The sequence below is a fragment of the Kogia breviceps genome, chromosome 12, assembly GCF_026419965.1.
Source record: "Kogia breviceps isolate mKogBre1 chromosome 12, mKogBre1 haplotype 1, whole genome shotgun sequence".
In the NCBI taxonomy this organism is placed as follows: domain Eukaryota; kingdom Metazoa; phylum Chordata; class Mammalia; order Artiodactyla; family Physeteridae; genus Kogia; species Kogia breviceps.
Window position 1 is genome coordinate 84,004,690 of NC_081321.1, and position 22,170 is coordinate 84,026,859.

Consider the following 22,170-nt stretch of genomic DNA (forward strand, 5'->3'; position numbering starts at 1 on the left):
TAGTCAGGAGGCTGGTTTTCCACTCCTGACTTAAAAATGAGCCCCCCAAAGTAAAACATAACAAGAGTTAAAAATGATAAAATCTGTTCAGGTTTATAGGACATATCTGGGCCCAGCAGACACTGCTGGAAAAGGCTGTCTTGCCTTGGGTCTTTTCAGCAAAACCCTATCGCTTTAAGTATCATGAACATGTCTGTGAATCCTCTCGCCCAACAACTTTCAAACTGGCACAAGACATAAAAGTATAGGGTACAACTAAAAACTCTAACCTCTCAATTGGTCTCACTACAGATCACCAAGAATCGAGCAAGCACGTCGATAGAATGGGGGAAGCAAAAAGCAAGTACTGAAATTGGCTCTTAAGGTTGTTTTTGTTTTTTTAAATTTGAGCAGGGCATTCCAAGAAGGGAACAGCATGTACAAAAAGAGCTGCAAGCTGGGTGGTTCTTAATTATTATGGCTGATTGTCTGCTTACCTTGTGGGAAATATTTGTTCTTTTGTAGGAAATATTTTATGAATATACTACATAAGTATTAAAAATATTTTCATTTTTCTTAAAATTCCATATTCCCCCTGCCCAAAAATCAAGAATGGAATTTTAAGAAAAAATACCATGGCTTTAAAATGCCCGGAAATTTTACACCTCTGATCATGTGTAAGTAAAATCAGAATTTAAATGAGATAAAACCAAAAACTTCCAAAAGCATTGGAAAAACTCAGATGAAAACATTCAATTTCATAGGCCAAGGTATTTTTTTCCTGAGAAACTACTGAAACACCTATTTCCCACTAAAGTTCAAAACTCAAAATGCAGATTTTAACCAATTTTATCGAACTAGGGCAACCAGGGGGCCAGGCTGGACATTTTCAAGGTTTATGTAAACCTGAACATTGAATTTATCCCCAAAGAATGACTGTGGTTTACTGCATTAATTTTCACATTTACGGTAGGTGCAAAGATCGGTCTAACCACCAAAACAACTTCTCTGGGAGCAACTTTTTAGAAATGCTCTGAGTGCGCTAGCCGTCTGGCCTCACCTCCCCGACGATGCTGTCTGCCCCTCAGCCCAGCCCTCAGCCTCACTGAACAGTCCTGTCACTGGACTCTGAGATGTCCGTGCTAGTCCTCGTGCAGGCGGGGCCCGATCTCAACTCACAACTCCCATCTCTCGGTTCAAACACTACCTCTACCGTTAGACATTTCCATCTGCTCCAAACAGAAATAAGCCACTCCCGTCTCTCTAGTTCTACTGCTTTTTTTTCATGTTTACTTGCATGATTAAAGATATTTTTAAAGTTATAGCAATTCTCCATACTTTCTATTCAATTGCACTGTGAACCTAAAATGTTCTAAATTAAAAACGACAACAAACAACAACAACAACAGTACCTGGGGTTTTTTCTTATATCATCCAACTGGCCAACCACATGAGAAACATTGGTACGAATCATCTTAAAAGCAATTTCTTCTTCTCCCATGATTTCAAATCTAATATCAAAGCATATTTAAAGAGTTTAAACATTTATGTGGATATGTAAAATAAAATTTCAGTAAGAAAAGCATTTTATAAAACAAAAAAAATCAGCATCCTTGGAATGACTTAATTTTTCCATATCACTAAAGAAAATAATCTCACATAAATTTCAAAGAATGCTTAATAGATAAACTATGGTAAAATTATGAAAATAGCACTCATAATTATCCTTAAACAAAGAGAAAATGTATGTAGTACTTACCTATATTTGTTTTTGTCCTTATACGCTTTGTGGATTTTATCAGTTACCGGTTTACAGTTGGTTACTAGACTTTTAGTGACTGGTGGCTGCGAGAAAATACAGACATTACATCAGGGCAAAGACTAGTGTGAGGCAACTGAAGCATTCATCTCAGGTGCAAAATTTAAGGGGGCACAGAAAGACTCAGTAATTAAGATGACTATTTTAATGTAATATTTTTAAAAATCAAATTGGCATAGTATGGCCTGCATGCTAATTGCCTGTTATTGTGAATAAAGTTTTATTTTAATAACACATTACTACACACTATCTGTTAAAACAGTCTTATAAGTGATTGCTATAATTTTTTCAAAATGAGAATAAATTTCAAAGATAAACTGTAATGAAGTGGTCTATATGATACTCATAAGCTAAGCTGTCATTCTTACAGTCTAATTAGAAAATACTTTATCCTGTGTGTAATCACAGTTAATTACAGTAATGAAGCCAACACCTTGGCTAAGAGTTCACTCGAGTAATGTTAACTAATGCTGTCTGTATAATTAGTACTTATGCTCTAAACAGCTTTATTTGCATAAGCCTCAAGACTAACATATAACCATTAGCAAAGCAGCCCCTACTTACTTAATCCTTAGCATTCAAAGGATATTTGCTGATTCTAAACCTCATGCCAGATATTTGGTAAAACAATAAAACACTCTAATAGATGAATATGTGTGCATTTCTTTAAAAAAAAGCCCTAAAATCCCTCAAGAACCTTTCATCATGCCTGTAAAAGGGAAAGATGAGTAACTGTTTTCTACGCATAGATCATCTTCCTTAGAACACTTTTCTCTAAGTTCTATACAAGTGCAAGCGGTTGGTAACTGTAAAATCTTCCTAGGAAACCAAAGTTTATAGAGAAGGAAAGACAGACAAGTGAAAGGACGGATGTGGAAATACAGATGGTGAAAGACAAGTCTGGAGCGAGCACTGAAACAGGCTGAGCCACTCGCAAAGCTCCCTGGATCTGGGGTGACGTCAGTCGCCTCTAAGGCAACCTGTCAGCACGATCACGATGTGGTCCCAAAGACAGTGAAGACCAGAGAGGCCTGGTCCAGGGGAGAGGCTGAGCGGAGATGGTTTAGGAGCCCAGCACACTTTCTCCTTTCTTCCTCCTCTGTCCAATGCTCTGGGTTTGCCCACCAAGAAGATACCAGAAAAGACAAGTCAGGGCAGCCTGGAGCCCTCGGCCCACGGTCCCCCTCCTGGAGAAAGGGTGTACCCGGATCTCTGATAACTGGTAGAACTTTATTTTGACAAATACATTTAAAAAATGTTTAAACCAGGACACTGACCTCTGGATGATTTCGAGTTGATTATATTCGCTTTGTTGGGGTAACTCCAAATTTGGGGAAAACAGAAAAGAGCTTTATCATTGTTTGAAAAGCCCTAAAACTGAGAATGTCTTTTAGCCTATGCGATCTCCTTTTTTTTTTTTTAAACTTTGATTCTGTTCTCTCTGGAGGCAGGGAACACACCTACAGTGATTACAAATGTGCCTTTTTAATCATTAAGAACACACTTGTAAAGGACTACTAACATCTCTGTATAACAGTCTCGGTCTGACAAAGCACTTTTACTGGATTGTGCCAAAGATCCAGAAGAAGCTGCTCTCGCTCACAAGACAAGCTGCCATTCTCTTATCAGCCTGACTGCGCGTCAGCTCCATGCGAGGCCTCCTGAGAACCCAGAACCCAGAACCAGTCTCCACCTGCTGATTCATGCCTGTTTACCCCACTAGAGCAAACTCCCTTAGGGCTGACCCCAGCTCTTCTACCTCTACCTCAGTTTTGTTGATTTCATAGTTTTGAGTTTTAGAATATTTAGAGAACTGGCTTTAAGTGACACATTTGTATACAAACCCATGTCACATGCTAAACCAACCAACGCATGATCAGTAATACTTATAGTTTGTCTATGGGTTCCTAAAGCTGCTGGGATGCCCCTCACACTGTCTCCTCGTGAGCGAGCTTCCCGGGACCCTCCGAGAACACAAGTGAGAAATACCATCCCTGCCGTGGTGTGCAGTGAATGACAAACGAATGATTGTCTTCTTTCAGGAATCAGATTTTTAACTGATTCACTACTCTTCTCTACAGTCATTTACAAACATCTGCAGTTAATTATAGGGCTTGAACATTTGCAAGATGGTCAGTTTTTTAAAAATACATGTTATTATGATTATGAAAGTGTAGTCTATTCATTATAGAAAACATGGAAAATACTAGTGTGAGAAAACGATATTAAGAACTACCTATGGGGCTTCCCATGGTGGTGCAGTGGTTAGGAATCCACCTGCCAATGCAGGGGACACGGGTTTGAGCCCTGGTCCAGGAAGATCCCACATGCCATGGAGCATCTAAGCCCATGGGCCACAACTACTGAGCCTGTGCTCTAGAGCCCGTGAGCCACAACTACTGAGCCCGAGTGGCACAACTACTGAAGCCCACACACCTAGAGCCCATGCTCTGCAATAAAAGAAGCTACCCAATGAGAAGCCTGCGCACCGCAACAAAGAGTAGCCCCTGCTGGCTGCAACTAGAGAAAGCCCGCGCATAGCAACAAAGACCCAAATGCAGCCAAAAATAAAATTTATACTTAAAAAAAACTACCTATGTTCAAAAACAAAAAAGCCGGATACAAGACTGCACACTGCATGATCTAAAAAACTATATATATATATACACACACACACACACACACACACACATACACAATGGAATATTACTCAGCCATAAAAAGAAACGAAATTGAGTTATCTGTAGTGAGGTGGATGGACACACTCTGTCATACAGAGTGAAGTAAGTCAGAAAGAGAAAAACAAATACCGTATGCTAACCCATAGATATGGAATCTAAAAAAAAAAAAGTCTGAAGAACCTAGGGGCAGGACAGGAATAAAGATGCAGACGCAGAGAATGGACTTGAGGACACGGGGAGGGGGAAGGGTAAGCTGGGACAAAGTGAGAGAGTGGCATGGACATATACACACTACCAAATGTATAATAGATAGCTAGTGGGAAGCAGCCACATAGCACAGGGAGATCAGCTCAGTGCTTTATGTCCACCTGGGGGGGTGGGTTATGGAGGGTGGGAAGGAGATTCAAGAGGGAGGGGATATGGGGATATATGTATACATATAACTGATTCACTTTGTGATAAAGCAGAAAGTAACACACCACTGTAAAGCAATTATACTCCAATAAAGATGTTAAAAAAAAACTACCTATGATTTAAACTACTGTCATTTTCATTAATTTGGGGAATGTGTGTGAAGGTATCAGGAGTTTTCCATAGTTCAAACCATATTCTTTTTTTTTTTTTTTTTTGTGGTACGCGGGCCTCTCACTGCTGTGGCCTCTCCTGTCACGGAGCACAGGCTCCGGACGCACAGGCCCAGCAGCCACGGTTCACGGGCCCAGCCGCTCTGCGGCATGTGGGATCCTCCCAGACCGGGGCACGAACCCGTGTCCCCTGCATCAGCAGGCGGACTCCCAACCACTGTGCCACCAGGGAAGCCCCAAACCATATTCTGTATATGGCAGTACCCATCTTCCCCCCACCTAATTTTATTTTATAAACATTCTTCCATATATATCAGTAAAAATTAACTGTAAGCATCACATAATGGCTATATTATATCCTTGGTCCATCAATTCTAAATGCATTTTTTCCACATTATCATTTCTCTGAAGCTGGGATGCATCTTACAAGCAACAACGTCTTCCAATCATTTCAGCCAAATGCTGCTCTGATATACTTGAATATGGATCATCCACTGCCCCTAGTGGTAAGATCCAGAAAGTGCCAGCATCAAAGCAACTGAGCTTTGATGAAAGATGGGATTCCATTTGATGTTTAACCTCAGGACTGTTCTCCCAAGCCAATGGGTATACTCTGGCGCTATCTTCCGCTATCCTTAGTGAATAGGATGTCTGCTTATAGAACATAAGCAACTAATCGCAGTATTAGCTTAACGTCCATGAGGGAGGAAAAAAAGATATTCCAAAGAAAAATATGAATGATTCTGGATTATCTGTGCTACTGATTTCCACCAAAGACCTATAAACAGAGCCTGCTTCTAGTTTTTGAAGTGCTCTACAGAAATGATGTAACTAACACCCGATAAGGATATACTTTCTACTTTACGTAAAAGAACCCATGGCACTCACCAGATTGGGATCATAGTACGCTTCCTGAGTTGGCGGGATGTTGTTTAGCTGAGTGATATTAGCAGGAAGCATTTTCGAACAATTTATTAACACGTGTTCCAGACCTGTTAAGTCCTAACAAAGCAAAAATAAAAGGATAAACCTATATACATTACAAGTAACAACTGTGGTTTTAAAAATAAAAATGTTAAAGTCACCAAAATTTAAGTGTTATCATCAAAGAGGGTTAGACTATGATTCTTAAAGACACCCTAAAAAGAGCAGAATGAAACAATACAAATTACCCATCTTTGTCTCAAAGTAGAACATACGGGCCTGCGAGGCACCGTTTTACACAAGGTGGTCCTCAGGATCACCAGATGGGTGTCCTGCAGCTGGATTCATCTTGGAGCTCTCCATTAGTGAGTGTCCTACTCCTGGGACTAAAGGATGCCATGACAGAAGGGGCTCTGCAACACCGTGGGCCTGGCTAAGATCTCCGCTCAGCCACACCTGAAGCCCCTGAATGAGCTTGTCATGAGAATCTCATCTGCAGGTATGGTCTGCCTCGTCTCCAGACAATACAATTACAATCCCTACTGAAAGCCTAAAAAAAGTAATCTTGTAAAATATGAACTTCAAATTTGATTTTAATCCTGGCACTTAAAATGGGCTAGCTGTGAACCCCCTCCTTAAATATGAAGAATTACTTGCACTTGCATTCCACTGAAGTATGTAGGGGAAAGAGAGAAAGTATCAAATGTAAAAGTTTCGTTCAAAATGTCATGAAGTTTAGGGGCAAAAAAAATTACAATACCTGCAAACTTAAAGGCAGGTCGTGAATTCTGGTAGCCAGCGTGCGGATTTCTCTGTCAGATAAGACACCAGATTGGTCTGTGTCAACTTCATCAAAGACTTGAGATATGTTCAGTGGCTGAACTGCACTCATGAGATAATAAAAATAAGAGAAGGCAAACTGCATGTCCTCAGAGTGGCGCACTTTGTGAAATGACGTCTTGTCAAATTCCTCAGGGAACCTGTCCAAATGTAGCATACCATAAGATCTGGATATTTAAAATATATACAGTACCTAACCCTCGTGGAGTCAGAATCTTCCTTCCCACTTATTTGGATAATGCCTTCGACATACTAGTCATCAAGTGTTAGAGCCATAAACGCAGCATAGCGAGGATGTAAACTTCAAGCAGCCTTGGCTCTGAGCACAAACAACTCAAACACAAGCAAGACTTACATGTCTTGCAGTTCTTGCATAACTATTCGGTCAATCATGTGAGGCATGTGTGCGGGGACTTTCCGAGACGTGAATCCAAACTTGCTATTTAGAATTTTGTTTACATATCGGAGGGAATCTGCGAACGTATCTTTTAGTTGCCTCCCTGTGTGTTTGCTGTCCGTAAAGTATGCCAGCTGTGTCTTCAGTGACTCTTCTTCCTGAAAAGAGAATTCCACACAACACAGCATTGTGTTTAGTGCACAGGTGCCCTGTGCTAACAAGAGACAGAGGTACTACTTTATGTAACGTGGTAATAACTAGTCACTAACTGTCCTGAGGGGCAAATGAAACGGGCACTAACAGGTCTCCTCAAGCATCCTAACAGCAGGACAAAACTGGATTTCAGTAAAAGTATGGCCAACATCAGCTTAAGAACAACAGCTGTGGGGTGGAGGTCTGCTTTTAGGGTACTCTTTAAGGACTAGTCATCGATCGTGAGATTTCATAGCCAATTTCAATGCAATATTTAATTGATTTACAATAAATCTGATAGTGCTTTCAGTATCAAGTTATTTCTACTGGTGACATCAAAGCAGCAAGTCCTTGAGTTCTGAACACAAAGACTAGAATACAAAATTGGTTTCACCATATAATAGTGTTAATATTACGAAATGTAAAGAACCCTATCAAAACCAGTAAGAGGCGAAACTGAATGGGCAAAGAATACTGGCAAAGAACCTGAACACACTTTACGGAAGATGAAATGTTTTTGCTTCTCAAACTGATGAAAATATAGATGCTATTAACTGCTGTTGGTTAGTCTGTGGAGAAACAAGCACGCTTGCACACTGTTTGTGGAAGGAGGAAGGGGTGCAGTATTTAAGAAAGACACAGTTAAATTTTATACGCAACAGAGCCCTAGCAACTCTACCTACAGAAATAAAACTTCCTCAAGACTAAGATATATGTACGAGAATATTTATTGCAACATTAGGTATCTGTACTTGCAAAAACATTGGACACAACTTACAGCTGTTTAAAAAAAAACAATGGCAATTTGCCCACATACTACCACATCAAAGGCAATTGCAGAGCAATTTATATAACTTCACTGCTGCAAAACAAACTATATAGTTTATATGTCTGCATATCTATAGAAAAATACTGGAAGAATACCCACCAAACTACATATTCATAGTGACTGTCTCAAGTAAGGAGATTAAGGAAGGAAGGAGACAGACCTTTCCCTTTTTTTATTTTTTTTACTGCTTTTTTTGTTTTTTGCATTGCTTGTGATTTTTACCATTAACCTATAGTGCTTTTGCAATTTAAAAAGCAGGGAGCGGGGGAGAATGAGGAAATCAATGTAGCCAAGAACTCTGCAGCCCCTCGCTTAACAATTAGTAAATGCTACCATGTCAGGGACAAGATACTTCCTGAAGACCATGAGAGGAATGAGACAACGCCCCTCTTTCATCACTTTCCCCCAGCTCACAGCTGTGCTTTGGTCACGATCCAGCCCCACCCTTCCAAGGTCAGCTCACAGGCCATGTTCTCCTGGATGCCCCCCCCCCCCACAATACCTCCAGGCAGAGTTAAGGAATCTTCCCTTCGGACTCCTTGTCCATACTTCAGCAGACACTTATCACACTGCCACAGTTATTTGCCCACAAATCTGTCCTCCCAGCTTGCTCTCTGAGTCTCCAAGAGCAGTGACTGTTCTCACCATCTTGCACTCCCTGGCAGTCAGCATAGTGACGGCGCTTGTGAGACGTACAAAGGACCCCAGGGCACCGTGGAGGCCGTGGTACAGGAGGGAGAGCGCTTGGCTCACCCTCACCTGCTATTGTGATGTCAGGAAAGCTAACGAATTTGTCTGCCTTTCGGGCTTTTCATTAGTACAGTTTGAAAAACATGAGCTCTGGCTGCACGAGGTATGCAAAAGCGTTTTCTGATATCACAACATGCCAAGTAAAGATACCATCCCTGTTCTACTATGGACTCAGGGTATGCCCCTGGCTAAATCCCTTACTCATTCACATGAAGGCTGCTTCCTAAACTGCAAAATGGGGACAATGATAGCTGACCCTTACAAGGTAGTTTTATTGTTAGAATTATTGGGACAATTAAATGAAACCACGTAAGGAAAGTACTGAGTCCAGTGGCGGGCACAGAGAAATACTGAATAAACGGTAGCTATTATTATATCACTACCACTTACAAGGTTATTTATTTTTCCTGAGCATGGGAATGAATAAGGCTGGATGTAACTTACATCAAGAAGATCTTGGAAATACTTTTTCTTCTCCCATGGCAAAAAGCCCAGGTAACTCTCTGTGTATTGTTGCAGTTTTCTTCCAGGTAATACTTCATTACCACCTAGGTAACTGTTAGCATTTTCCTCCATTCTGTTCTTCTCTTGTTCTTTCCCTGTGATTACCTTTTGTGTCTCCCTGTTTTCCAGTGGGAAAATCAGAGATGAGAGCTTTTCTTTTGACACACCTCCACCTCCTACTTTCGGGGTCACAGTTTTGGACCTGAATCTTGCTTTGGTTTCTAAGTCCAGGGGTGAAGTCTGGCTCTGGGAGTGGCCATTCACTGTCATTGTCACTGCTGGAAGAGGTAATAACCCCTGGAATCTTTCAGATGTTCCTAAAATGCTTTTGTGAACCTGTTTTTCCAGTGGGGCCTCCAAACTGTCATTTCTTTGCTCTGTCATCAGAAGGTGATTTATTGTTAACTTTGCATCCTGTGGGTTCATCAGAAACGACCTCAGCAGGGCTGACTTGGACAGATTGTATCCTTTCATGGTGATGTCTCCGTGTTGTAGCTGCAAATCCAAGTTATTAAGGCTCAACTGGGTCTCTTTTGGAAGGAGTGAAATATTGACCAGCGGAATTTGCACCTCCATTTGGAAACTTCCTGTTGTGTTAACGTCGTGTCTTTTGACTTTGGGGAAGCGTTTTTCTTCGGGGATATCCTCAAACAGGATTTCCACCTCTGGAGGAAGTGCTGAGGGGCTAACCAAACTTTGGTAAGACTTCTGGGTCGTAGAATTCTGTTTGGGCTCCTCCCTTGTGTCAACCTCTACTGCTATCTGGATTCTGAACTCTTCATCATTTGTACTTTGAAATGTGAGATTAAAATGTATTGTGGTCGCATTCATTCCACTGTGCATTAAGAGGTGAATGGTTTTCCACTTATTGGCGATAGAAGCATGTCGGATTATTGGGTTGTCACTATAGGCGCCTTCAATTCCCCTTTTGGCTATTTCTGCAAAGCTGAAATAAGGCAGGCATTCACCTTTTGGAATAACATAGTGAGTCTGATTTGGGAGAAGAGTTACTTTATACAATTCATGAAAATGATCTAGAGGAAAAAACACAAACATGATTTTTTTTTAATTACGCATTTTCCCCCTTTTCCTTTAATTCTTAGGGTTTGAGTTTTCACTTTCTAAGAGTGACTTTAAATGGACTTTAAAATCATCAGAAGTTCTAACACAAAAGCTACTGGTATAGGGCTCATTTTTACTTTCTGAAGCAATCACTATTATCAACATGGAATGCTGAGGCTGACTCACTACAGAGACAAGGCACGATTCAGGACAGTGAATTCCAATGGTCAACTTCCATCTTTTTGTCCATTTGAAAAAAGAACAACTTTCTGAGCAAAAGGACCGCCATTAATAAGCTATCAACAAGATCCAGTATTCAAACCAAGCTTATTTAATGAATTATTGGCCTCCTTTCACTGTTCCCAAATTAAACCTTCACCATGTAAGATAAATCTGCTTACTAAAAAAAAGAAAAAGAAATCAGACTAGAGCAATAACAGGAAAAGATGCAGCTTTTAAAAATAAAAGTGTCTCCTGTTGTCTAAAGATCTGTGCCCTCTTATAACTCACAACTAGTTTGGATGCAAGGCTGGGAAAGGGACACCTAGAGAATTATTACTTTACAAAACAAAAACGATCCAAACCCCTCTTATTTATGAAAGGTTGTTATCCCCTTATCCTAAATACGTTTTGATGGCAATAAATATACCTTGCCCACAGTCACCAGCATCAAACCCACAGGAGAAGACGTTGCAGGCTTGGTCACAGAACTTATCAGCGAGCCAGGAATTTGCACATCCTTGATTACAGTAAGAGACGCCGCTTATTCCTCCACCGAAATGCCAGGGCTGTCCGACTCCAATGCCCCCGGTGCCCCCACCTCCTCCTACATAGCGACCCACGCCACTGTTACCTGGAGGGGGAGGAGGAAAACAGAATCCTGCTGTGCTTACAGTCTTGGAAGAGAGCCAGTTCCTTATTTCTCAGCTGTGTTTTCAAGACCGATGCATGAATTTCAGTCAGGAAAGGTTCACCCCATTCTTTAACAGAAGATTTTATGTAGCTTCAAAAGAGACAAACTGAAAAGGGGGCATCAGTTGCCAGTGGACTGGGTGTGGGGTGACCAGGCCTCGGCACTTACCATCTGTGCAACCCAGAAGTACAGGCCTCAAATGTGCTCAAGGGGGGCACATGTAGATGTGTATGGAGAATCAGATTATTCTGAAGACTGTGCGTCTCAGGACTGACAAGAACATGTCCTAACACCGGCAATAAACTCGTGACCAAGTGTCACTGCTCTGTCCCCGAGCTCTCCGCGTTGCAGAGACTCTCCTGCACGTCTACGTTCTCTCCCTGCAGCGGTTCGTATTTTTCAAAAGTGCCTCTGATACACCTGACTGAAACACAAGCTTTGTTTCTTCTAACACCTTCCCAAACCTGTTTCCTCAAATGGAGTAGGAGGATGATACTATCTGTGCACCTACTCTCCTTTCTTTGGTGACTGAGAAATTTAAGTGGATAATGGATGATGCTTTATAAACTGAAAGGCAATAAAGAAATGTAAAAACTTGTCATTCTCAACAAGTCTAAATGTAAGTGTACAAGAAAGGGAGAAGAGATGCTGAGGAGAGGAGATGTTTATTTCTTCCGCATCTCTAGTCCCTCACTGACCTGGAGCAGTGTGCTTCTAGGGGCCACTGGCCATGAGCTCCGACAGGAACCAGTGAGAGCGATTCTTGCTCTTGAGCTCACGTAATTAAGGGTATAACTGATTTTCATATTTTTAATAATAAAAGACACTTTCAAGTGCAGGGTCATGTGGGAAAATGCCCCCAACAATAACAATATGAATAAACTGGGCCACGTGGGGACACCAGTCATCACCTCCAAGGAGTCTATGGATGATTGTTTCAATACGCGAAGAATGTTTAATTAAGTCACCGTACATGGTTGATAGTGATGACAAATGAAAAATATTCTGTCAACATGGACAAGTTACATTTGAACACACCCTCACCAGAGCAATCACCGCCATCCCAATCACAAGCCGAATTATTACAAGCCTTGTCACAATAGCCGTCTTTAATCCAGGATCCCGGGCAGCCCTCAGCACAGTTTGGCACGGGCCATGTCAAATAAACCTACGATAAAACCAGAGGGAAAATAAAGTGGTTTCTGGTTTCTGACATTTTTTTTTTAATTTATTTATTTATTTATTTATCTGGTTGCACGCCAGGTCTTAGTTGCAGAAGACGGGCTCCTTAGTTGCAGCTCACCAGCTCCTTAGTTGTGGCATGTGAACTCTTAGTTGCAGCATGCATGTGGGATCTAGTTTCCTGACCAGGGATGGAACCTGGGCCCCCTGCATTGGGAGCTCAGAGTCTTATCCACTGCGCCACCCGGGCAGTCCCCCTGACACTTTTTATTCTTAAATTAGGATTCCTTTAATAGAAAAACAAAACAAATTGAACCTCCAGAGAAGGTCTGCGTTAAGGGCCATCCTGTGGTGGTTTCTCAGTCCTGCCCTGCTGATGGGTCTTACCCGGCACGTTTACTCTTTTCTGTTACTCAAGGAAAGGAGACAAGGACTCAACTTACGGGTCAGTCTTACAACACGGTCTTATAAATGATCTATTTTGAAATAAAGCAGCAACATGCCAGACTTAAATGCGAGATCAAGAGCGCGCAGGTGGAAAGTGTGCACACAAGTCACTGCTTTTCTGTGACACTGTTGTCAACTCCTAAGCAGATTCATGCACCGTCTCGTCTCAAGGCTGAAAAGGGGGGGGGCAGACGAACTCTCAATATCCTTATACGCGAGGTCCTGTAATGAACTATCCAGCACAGCATTCTGAGCTGTGAACCTGTCTGCTTTCAAAACAACTGACATGGTACATGGTTGCTTTCTAAATTAAAATCATTTTTGAAAAATGCATTCCCATGTAAAATCTCCGTATCTCTGCATGGTCCAACTACCTGGAAGGTCTTTCTTCATCTGGTTAACTCTTACTTGTTCTTCCAAGCTCATTTCAATCCCTATCCCAGTGTGATTTCACTCTCTGGCGCTCCCACTCCTCGCACTCAGGGCACACCTACTGGCAGGGATATCGCTGTCCACAGTCACTGATTTTGTCTTACTCCCCTGTCAAGCCACAGCTTGACAGAGTTCTAGAACTTACAAGGCTCAGGGTGATAAGTCTCCAACTGATCACTGACCCCTTCTAACAACACTACCAGGGTCTTCCTGTTCCCCTCAAAACACAGACAGGAAACCTAGAGGCCAGGTCATCACCCAGGACAGTGCTACACAGCTGGCACCCACATCTGTGCTCAGGACCACTTTCCCATCCTGCCCCTCCAAGCCAGAGTGAGACCAGCGGCCTTCAATGAAATTTCAGCCCCGTGTTTACGCACTACTTTGAGCTTTCTATCTTGGGCATTTTGCTGACATGGTAAGCACGATTTTGTGTTTCACAGTTATTTGCTTTTTCTGCTGTTGTAGTAGCATATGTAGCGGGTGGGTCCTGGGTGAGAATATAGGGAAGCAAAGTTCCCACTGTCGTTTTCTCGCTCCCTGTTAACTGCTGTTAACTTTCCTGAGCTTAACACTCAAAAATGCTTGTTTGATCAAATTTGAATATGGTATATATCCTGATTTCCTTATTTCCTGTCTATAACTTCTAAGTGACTTCTAAGCCAGGCATCTCTTAGCTACTCACCTTCTGACCTTTGGAGTGACTGTAAAAATCATCCGGCCAGACATCCTTTCCAAACATGACATCATCATTCAGGTAAATGAACTTCTGGGACAGCCCTTTGATGCGATGGATGTGACTTTCAATAGCAGGTGAACTGAAGGTAGGCAAGTGGCTCAGATTTCGAAAAACATCCTTTTAACAGAAAAAAAAAAGAGAGAGAGGAGGCAGATGAGAGGTTTTTGTTTTGTTTTGTTTTTGGAAAGAAGGGAGGGAGGGAGGCGAATGGAAGGATTAAAGGAAGGTGGAAATGGAGGTGAGATGGGTAAGAGGATGAAATCGGGGACAAGACAAAGAACAGCAAAAGACAGAAGAACAGGAAACCGCAGCCTTGTGACATATGGCGAGTCGCTACCTGGTGTGTGACTATTGTCACTCGAGGATTATCGAGGTTCAGCCAGGATGGGATCTGTCCATTGGTGACAATGAAAATATTCCGAACCCACGGTGCATGCCTCTCGATAGATCGCAGTGAGTACCTCAGCTCTTCATTATCTTCAAAACGGCTGGCAGAAACGTCTTCATCCTGCTTAGACTGAGAAAAGCATGGGGCACAGAAACATGTAAAATGCCCCTAAGTCTCACCTGCCCTTCCCAACTGTCCCTTCTGCACTCAGGGAGCGCCAGCAAACTTCCAAAGACCGCGTCCAGCTTTTACACATTACAAAAAATGCAAAACACTCAGCATATTTAAAACAACAAAACAAAAATAGCATTTCTTTCACACAGTTTTTGAAGAAGAATTTCTTGGATCTGATTCTAGGTCACTTCAATTAGTATAAACCAATGGCGGTGACTGGAAAATTAGAGAAGTGCCAATCAAGTCACCTCTCTGTAAGCCCTCTGCCTTCTTCTAACATAGTGACTCATAAATCTTTGATAATCAAAACCCTCAATTCGGGTTCTAAAACAATCTCTGCATCCCTTACCTGGCTGATGGCACTCAGATCCCATAACAAATATGCAGGACTTATGGTCAGTTCCTTTCCATTGATGGTCATATTCTTCTTCGTCTGCTTATTCAGTTCTTGGAAATCTTTGGGGTTATTCAACTTTAGAAGTGCTACACTGGCCTCTGAATACAGCTGCAGCTATAAAATAACAAGAGGGTTACATGTGGAAAAACTGAACAACAAAGAAGAGACACCTTATACTTCCCAGTTTGATCCTTGGTCTTTAAATACATACATATACTACATATTGTGTACTCTACTATATGCTATATATTGTACATATTAAATGTATATTACATACACTTAAAAGATTAAAAGTTTCACATACATGTATGAAATAGTAAGCCAGTATCACCAAAAACAGAAGACCTAAACAGGCCAGACACATTTCCCAAATGATGCAATGGACCAAGTATTTAGAAACAAGAGGGAGTCAGGGGCTTTGGCAAATGGGACATCTCAGGCCCCATCTGAAAACTGCAGCCACTAGTCAATAGTGACAAAGGCTGCCAGATCTCCGGAGAGGCCAGAATCCCCAGCGTTACGTGAAATCTCCCAGTTTTCAATGGTAGCGCAAATATTTTTGATTGGCATGCATTCAAACAAAACACATCTGGTCACCAGTCTGTGACCTCTGTTCTAGAATATTACCCATCTGCCTACACTGGGGAAAGCCCTGCAAGGTAACTTCGCTGAACACTGGTGGGGAGCACACCTGCCAGCAGGTGTCTAACAGCTCTCGTGCCCACACCGACGACGGGTGTCCTGGCAGGGCTGCTTGAAGTGCTTCCACAGGAAAACCACCGTCAGAGCGACCATAAATGCAGGACGGAACGCCACAAGCACCAACATGTTTTACAGGCAGGCTTCCCCACCTTGACACGTTTTTTTGTTTTAACTCTGTATCATACAATTTCCTGTGAAAAGAGGCTTTCAGAGCTTAAAAAGCGGGGAGAGGGTTGGAAACCAGTCATCTAGGACAGCAATATCCTTCTGCTGAATTGGCTCTTCTAATAGGGCCAATTTCTTTCTTAATTTTTTAGCCTTCTTTCTTAATTTATAAAACAGAGCAAACAAATTACTTTGGGCTCATTCTGATCTCTTGTATATGCTACATGACTATATTTAGCTCATCTTGCAAAGCTTCCTGAGTTTATATAGGCCCTTTTTATTATGTAGGCATTAACTCTTACCGCAAATTGTGTGTGTGTGTGTGTGTGTGTGTGTGCACGCGTGCACACGTGTGTTGTCTTCCTGACTGATTACTTTCTCTCACCTTAACAGTGCCTGGTATACACAAAGCACTCACCCCAGGTCAGCTCTCACTGCCGTCGCTATTCTGCCTCGCTATGCAGGGGACGGATGGGAGGCGGGCCGCGCAGGGCAAACATTCTGTCTGTTCTATCTGGGTACCTAACAGTCTCGCTGCCCTCCCCCAGCCTCTCGCCTCCCACAGTGGCTCCCACAGAACCTTGGAGGGGCTCCCCGGAGTGCAAAAATCACTACTCTAGGATAAATAAATGTAGTACTTTAATATCCTAATTTAATTTTAAATTTATTGGAAAAATACCCTTATCTTAATTAATCTCTTCTATCCAAGCTGCTTTTATTCTAGAAAACTATTTTGAACTTTCAGACATCTTCCTAAGGTGATCACTGGATGAGGGCACAAGATGAGTAGGCAGTACCTGTCCTGAGAAGCTCACAGCCTGGCCAGGGTCTCTGGGACAGAACTGAGTGCTAGGTGGCTTGGGGTCCACAGGCCTTGGCAAAGGCCCCCTGGAGGAGCCTGGGAGGGCACAGAGGGTCAGCTGTCCAGGTCCTGAGGCCCAACGTCTAACGGCCCTCCCTCCCACATGCCACAAGGCGCCTCCAATTTAACACCCCAAACTGAGCTCTCAGTGTCCTTCTGAAAATCTCGGCTCTCCCACGAAGTTCTGCACGTGGTTAAGGTCACCACATCCACCTTCACCGGTCGCATCCACTTCCCCTTTCATTTCCCCTTCCGTCTCCTCCGGTAGCTAATAAGTCACCAGGTCATGCTGAAGGTTTCTCTCAGATGGTTCTGGAACCGCTCTCATCACTGGCACCACTGCCAAGGCGCTTGTGGAACCTGACTGTCTTGCTGGGCTACGGCAGCAGTGGCTGAACTGGCTTTCCTGCCTCCAGCTTCCTGTTTAATGTCTACCTGCTACGCCTTCCCCTCCCGTGTTCTGTAGAACTGAACCGGGTCCTCCTCCTCAAGATGCTCTCTGCCTCCAGGATAAAGTCCGGGCTTCTCACCAGGGGATCCTTCTCAATCTGGCCTCAGCCTAACTTCCCAGTCTCAGCATCAGGAAAATCCCCACCTGGGCTCTGGCCTCTGGAACAGCTGCCTTGGTTCTCTGAAAAGACCATTTACTTGCAAGCCCCTAGCCCTCTGGCTCAAGCTGTTCCCTCCTCTCGGAAAGGTGTTTCCCACTGGCTTCTCTGCTGGAAGAACGGCTGTTCTACGCACAGCCCCAGCCGAAGTATTTCCTACTCTGCAAAGCCGTCTTCGCCTGCAGTACGACCGAAGCCCACATGTCCTCCCAGCGCTTTGTATAAACACTTTGTTTGGAAGCGATCACACCCAAACACTAAGTGATTTTCGTTACTCAGTTATCCTTAGCACAGTCCCTGGCACAACAGCAGGTGTTTAGTCAACGCTCACTAAAGGGACTGGGAACCCAAATGACTGGAAACTTCGCTCTCAGGGTGCCCGTAATAGAACCAGGAAGTGGGACCCAAGGAAAGAGAGTCCCTTGGAGAACCAGGCTTGAATACTGACACTCTCCTTCTGTGCTTCCTCTTTCTCATTTTCTCTCTAGCCTCCCCGAAATCAGAAGTCCTCAGCCCTGAAGCCAATCGCAGGTGCTGGCACTGTGACAATAAGCTGCAATGCACACTGTGAATAACTGGCTGCACCCCCAGGAGGTGCCGGCCTCCACAAGGACGAGTCCGGGGAATCCAGACCAACCTCCAACCGGGTGAATGATGGAGGAGGGGTGTCCCCGTGTGCCGCGCCTGAACTGGTGCTGCTGCCCAATTCAAGTTCCTGCGCCCCCAGCGTCTCCTGGCACACACCACTCCACTCTGCCCCAAACTAGTTTGCTGCGGGGTGACCACGACTTGGGCTGGCCATCTTTGGCAGGACACGCCCACCTAGCAGCAGATGCGCTGGTCAAAAGTACAGATACGCATATGTCTGTAACTGTAGAACCAACAGCTAGGGAGCCAAGAAGCCAAATAAACATTGGCTGAAATGAATGCTAATCTATGGTTTTATCTGCCCAAATCCATACTAAAAATAATTCAGGGAAGGAAGAATATAATATCTATTTTAAAATAACTGCAGATTAAGAAATAACTCAGGGCTTCCCTGGTGGCGCAGTGGTTCGGAGTCCGCCCGCCGATGCAGGGGACACGGGTTCGTGCCCCGGTCCGGGAAGATCCCACATGCCGCCGAGCGGCTGGGCCCGTGAGCCATGGCCGCTGAGCCTGCGCGTCCGGAGCCTGTGCTCCGCAACGGGAGGGGCCACAGCGGTGAGAGGCCCACGTACAGGAAAAAAAAAAAAAAGAAATAACTCAACCCTAATCTAGCCAGGCATCATCATACTTCCAGGTACCATAAAGAAAGTTATGGAGGAAAATATGAAGCAAAGAAAAAGCATAAATGTCATTCATATTGCCATGGTATTTACAAAGGTAATACAGTGTATCTTAAAACAGTGGAACACTTAAGGGGAAAAGGAAACAAGTTAAAGGGAACTTTGACCGGCAGAGAGAAAACATGGTTCAGACATGAACTAAATAACCACCCTTCCCTGAGTCACAGCTCTCCCTGCCACCACCTCCACCCTTTCACCTCCCAACTGTTAAATGACATCACGAGGACTAGGAACTGAGAAGCAGGAAGCTAAACACACTGGCAGAATTTAAAGAACATTTTTTTTGAAAAATCAAGAAAAGCAGAGCCTAACAAGTTCTGAGCCAGGAACTTTATATGCCCTCTAGTCTGGGAGAAGAAACATTCACGTTTTACAACCTGGACTGTTTCTGACAGAATAGCAGGCATCTTGGCATAAGGTCAATAGGAAAGTACACCGCACGGACTGTGCCCTACATGAAGCAGACAGATGGCTCTGAGAACAAGAAACGTTATGGAAAGACATGTCACCATCTCCAAAGTCAACTCACGAATGGCCTCAGTGGTCAAGCGTGAAGAGTTAATAAGTATAAATACTAAATACGTTAGTGGCTCAACTAGCTATTAATGAATGAAGGTTTCACATGATCAAATGTTCCAAAAATCTGAAGCATCCCCCTCTGTGAGTGGAAGCTCTTCATAAATCCACAGGAGCCTGTGGTGTACCTACCACCACATGTCTGATTTCCCCCCATACCCTCCTCCTTCCATGCTTCCACCGCCATCAGGGCTTTTGTCTGCTTTGTCCACTGCTACATTCTCAGCAGCTAGAACAGCACGTGACACACAGTAGAAGCTCATTTGTTAAACAAATGAACCCTGCTTCTGTCTGGGAAACCAACAGACCAAGTTAAGACTCAGAATTTTGCCCAAATAAAGAGTAAAAAGGGAGGATCTTCTACAAATAAAGAGCTGTCTCCATGACAACACTGTGACAGAACTGAGACCCTCTCTGCTTCTTATGATTGTCGGCTATACTATAACAAAGGGGGCCACAGAGAAGAGGCACGCCTGAAATGGGATGTGCTATACTAATTGCTCCATTTTCTATGCTCTTACCAGTTTTATTTTAGAAGAAAGATTTTCTGGCAATTTTGTTTTCAGTTGATTTGTTTCCTTGAATGTAGGTGGAAATCCACTCAGGAAAGCCAAATCCTGCATTAGCACTAACCCAGGGACTTCCTTATCTGTTGTCTGAAATAAAAAGGGGAAAAACACAACTCACTTTCCACATCATAAGGCTGGTGAAAACTTACAGCTGAGAAAGCTAGTAAATATCTGTTCATCACACAAGCTTCAAAATAAGAATATTACAATTATTTAAATCGATATTCACTAGCACTAGAATGCTAGGCTTAGAGGAAAAGTAAACATTAAAAAGCCTCTCAAAGTAAAACAGTTTTATTTCTCATACTTTTATTCTAATCTTCTGCAAAAATACAGTTAATTTAAAGTAACATACCAAATAGCCCCTCCAAACTGTCTGTCTGCTGTTGCCTTTAAGAATTCCAGTGTGGGCATCTTCAACTACAATAGAGAATACAATAAACAAGCATGTTTTTAATGAATACTTAACTACGATGTCTGGCGGGACACTGTACAAGGCACTTTGACAGCTGTTAAACCAGTATAATACATGGTCTCAAAGAAAAGGTAGTTGGGGGAGACAAAATTAACCCATCTAACAAAAGGGGAACAAATGTAAATTGCTGTACAAGTAAACGTTCAATTTTGCTATACTGAAGGAGAGACTCGTGTGGGCAGAAGAAACACAGAAATGACAGACGGACAGAAATCACAGAGGTAGAAGCAAACATTAAACATCGACACGTTTAATTTAAAAAACAAAATTGTTTGACCAGAGTAAAACATCTGGGAGTGGGGGGAACTAGGAAAAAAAAAGGGCAACCAGAAGGGGGCCTTGAAGGCAAGGCCAGTGGCATTTAGATTAATGGCGGGGAACCACTTAGGACTCTCCTAAGCTTCCTCCAGGGTCACAGTGACTTCCTAAGATTCATCAGGCAATGTGATTAGAGCAGATTTAGTTGGGGGTGAGGAGCGTGATGACACAGCCCTACCGGGAGAGAGTTCCAAAGTGATGGGAACAAATGAGATCAGCAAACCTGCTGACATTCGGGGACCATGGAAAACAGGAGAGGGTGGAAGGCTGCAATTCTGATCCTCAAAATGGGCACAGAAAGCAGGGTCTGCAGATTATAGCCTGCAAGGTGCGTGTTGATCCTGGGCAAGGGTCTCAAATGTATCAGAAAAATACAGCTGGTGAGCACTGGAGAAAAGGAAGTCTTCACAATATACTGTTTATCTTTAAAGAAAGTACTGAGCACTAAGAGCAGGAATTCATTATGGGTAAATTTATCAGATACACGCCTCACTCTGCCTCCGTCCGTCTGTCTGTCTGTCTGTCTCTCCCCATTGATATGGTGGATTCTATACGGGTAAATCAGACAGTTCGAATAGATGAGCAATATGTATTTGTACATAATGTCAGGAAGGCAGCTAAACAACACATGGCATCTTTGTGGATTTAACGGGGACCAGATCTCAAGTTAGGTGGATTATAACCAATTCTGACCAGAGAGTGTAAAATTGTAAAAGCCACAATCAACCTAGAAGGGGGGTGGGGATCTGGATGTCTGCTATAGGTCTGTTCAACAATCCATCAAAGTTTTGGAAGATACAGAAGGCATGCTTGTGAAATGTGTGGGCGTACATGGAGCCGACAGAGAAGCTACTATCCTGGATAACAGACTAAGGGTTCCCCAAAGTCCTTGACTGTTTGGAGCAATCAGTCAAATCTAGCAAAATAAAATCTCCTACAAACGAAGGTAAGATCTTTAACTTGGCAACAAACAAAAATTAAAAGGAGTACTTGAAAAAAAAATTAAATAAATAAAAGGGGTATTTGAGCATTAGCACATGTATGATTTTTAAAAAGACTTAGAAGTTTTAGCGGACAGTGAATTCAGTGTGAGTCAGTAATGCTCAGGCCACACTGAGTTTCCATCCCAATTTTGCGCTTTTAAGCAGAAGAGGGCTTAGAGTAAGAAGGGTGACATTCCCCAATACCAACCCATCAGGAAACCCTGTTGAGCTGACCTTCAAAATGTCCAGAGTCCAACCACTTCTCACCACCACTCTGATCCAAGCCCCCTTCCTTCTTGCCTGAATTATTACAAGCTTTGCCCCTCCTCAGTCTGTTCCCACCTCAGCAGC

The 22,170-nt window shown here is 43.0% G+C and overlaps 1 protein-coding gene across 2 annotated transcripts in view; it reads right to left on the reverse strand.

Annotated features, from left to right (window-relative positions):
- Positions 1–22,170, reverse strand: part of GNPTAB (N-acetylglucosamine-1-phosphate transferase subunits alpha and beta) — an 82,343-nt gene that overhangs the window by 9,199 nt on the left and 50,974 nt on the right. For both annotated transcript variants that reach the window (XM_059081901.2, XM_067009988.1), the window contains 13 exons: positions 20,399–20,463; positions 19,996–20,130; positions 15,186–15,347; positions 14,612–14,791; positions 14,221–14,391; positions 12,519–12,642; positions 11,211–11,414; positions 9,440–10,533; positions 7,183–7,382; positions 6,748–6,967; positions 5,952–6,065; positions 1,739–1,824; positions 1,392–1,490 (listed from right to left, as the gene is read on the reverse strand). In XM_059081901.2, the coding sequence (XP_058937884.1) occupies positions 1,392–1,490; positions 1,739–1,824; positions 5,952–6,065; positions 6,748–6,967; positions 7,183–7,382; positions 9,440–10,533; positions 11,211–11,414; positions 12,519–12,642; positions 14,221–14,391; positions 14,612–14,791; positions 15,186–15,347; positions 19,996–20,130; positions 20,399–20,463 (2,854 nt within the window). The remainder of the gene's footprint in view (positions 1–1,391; positions 1,491–1,738; positions 1,825–5,951; positions 6,066–6,747; positions 6,968–7,182; positions 7,383–9,439; positions 10,534–11,210; positions 11,415–12,518; positions 12,643–14,220; positions 14,392–14,611; positions 14,792–15,185; positions 15,348–19,995; positions 20,131–20,398; positions 20,464–22,170) is intronic.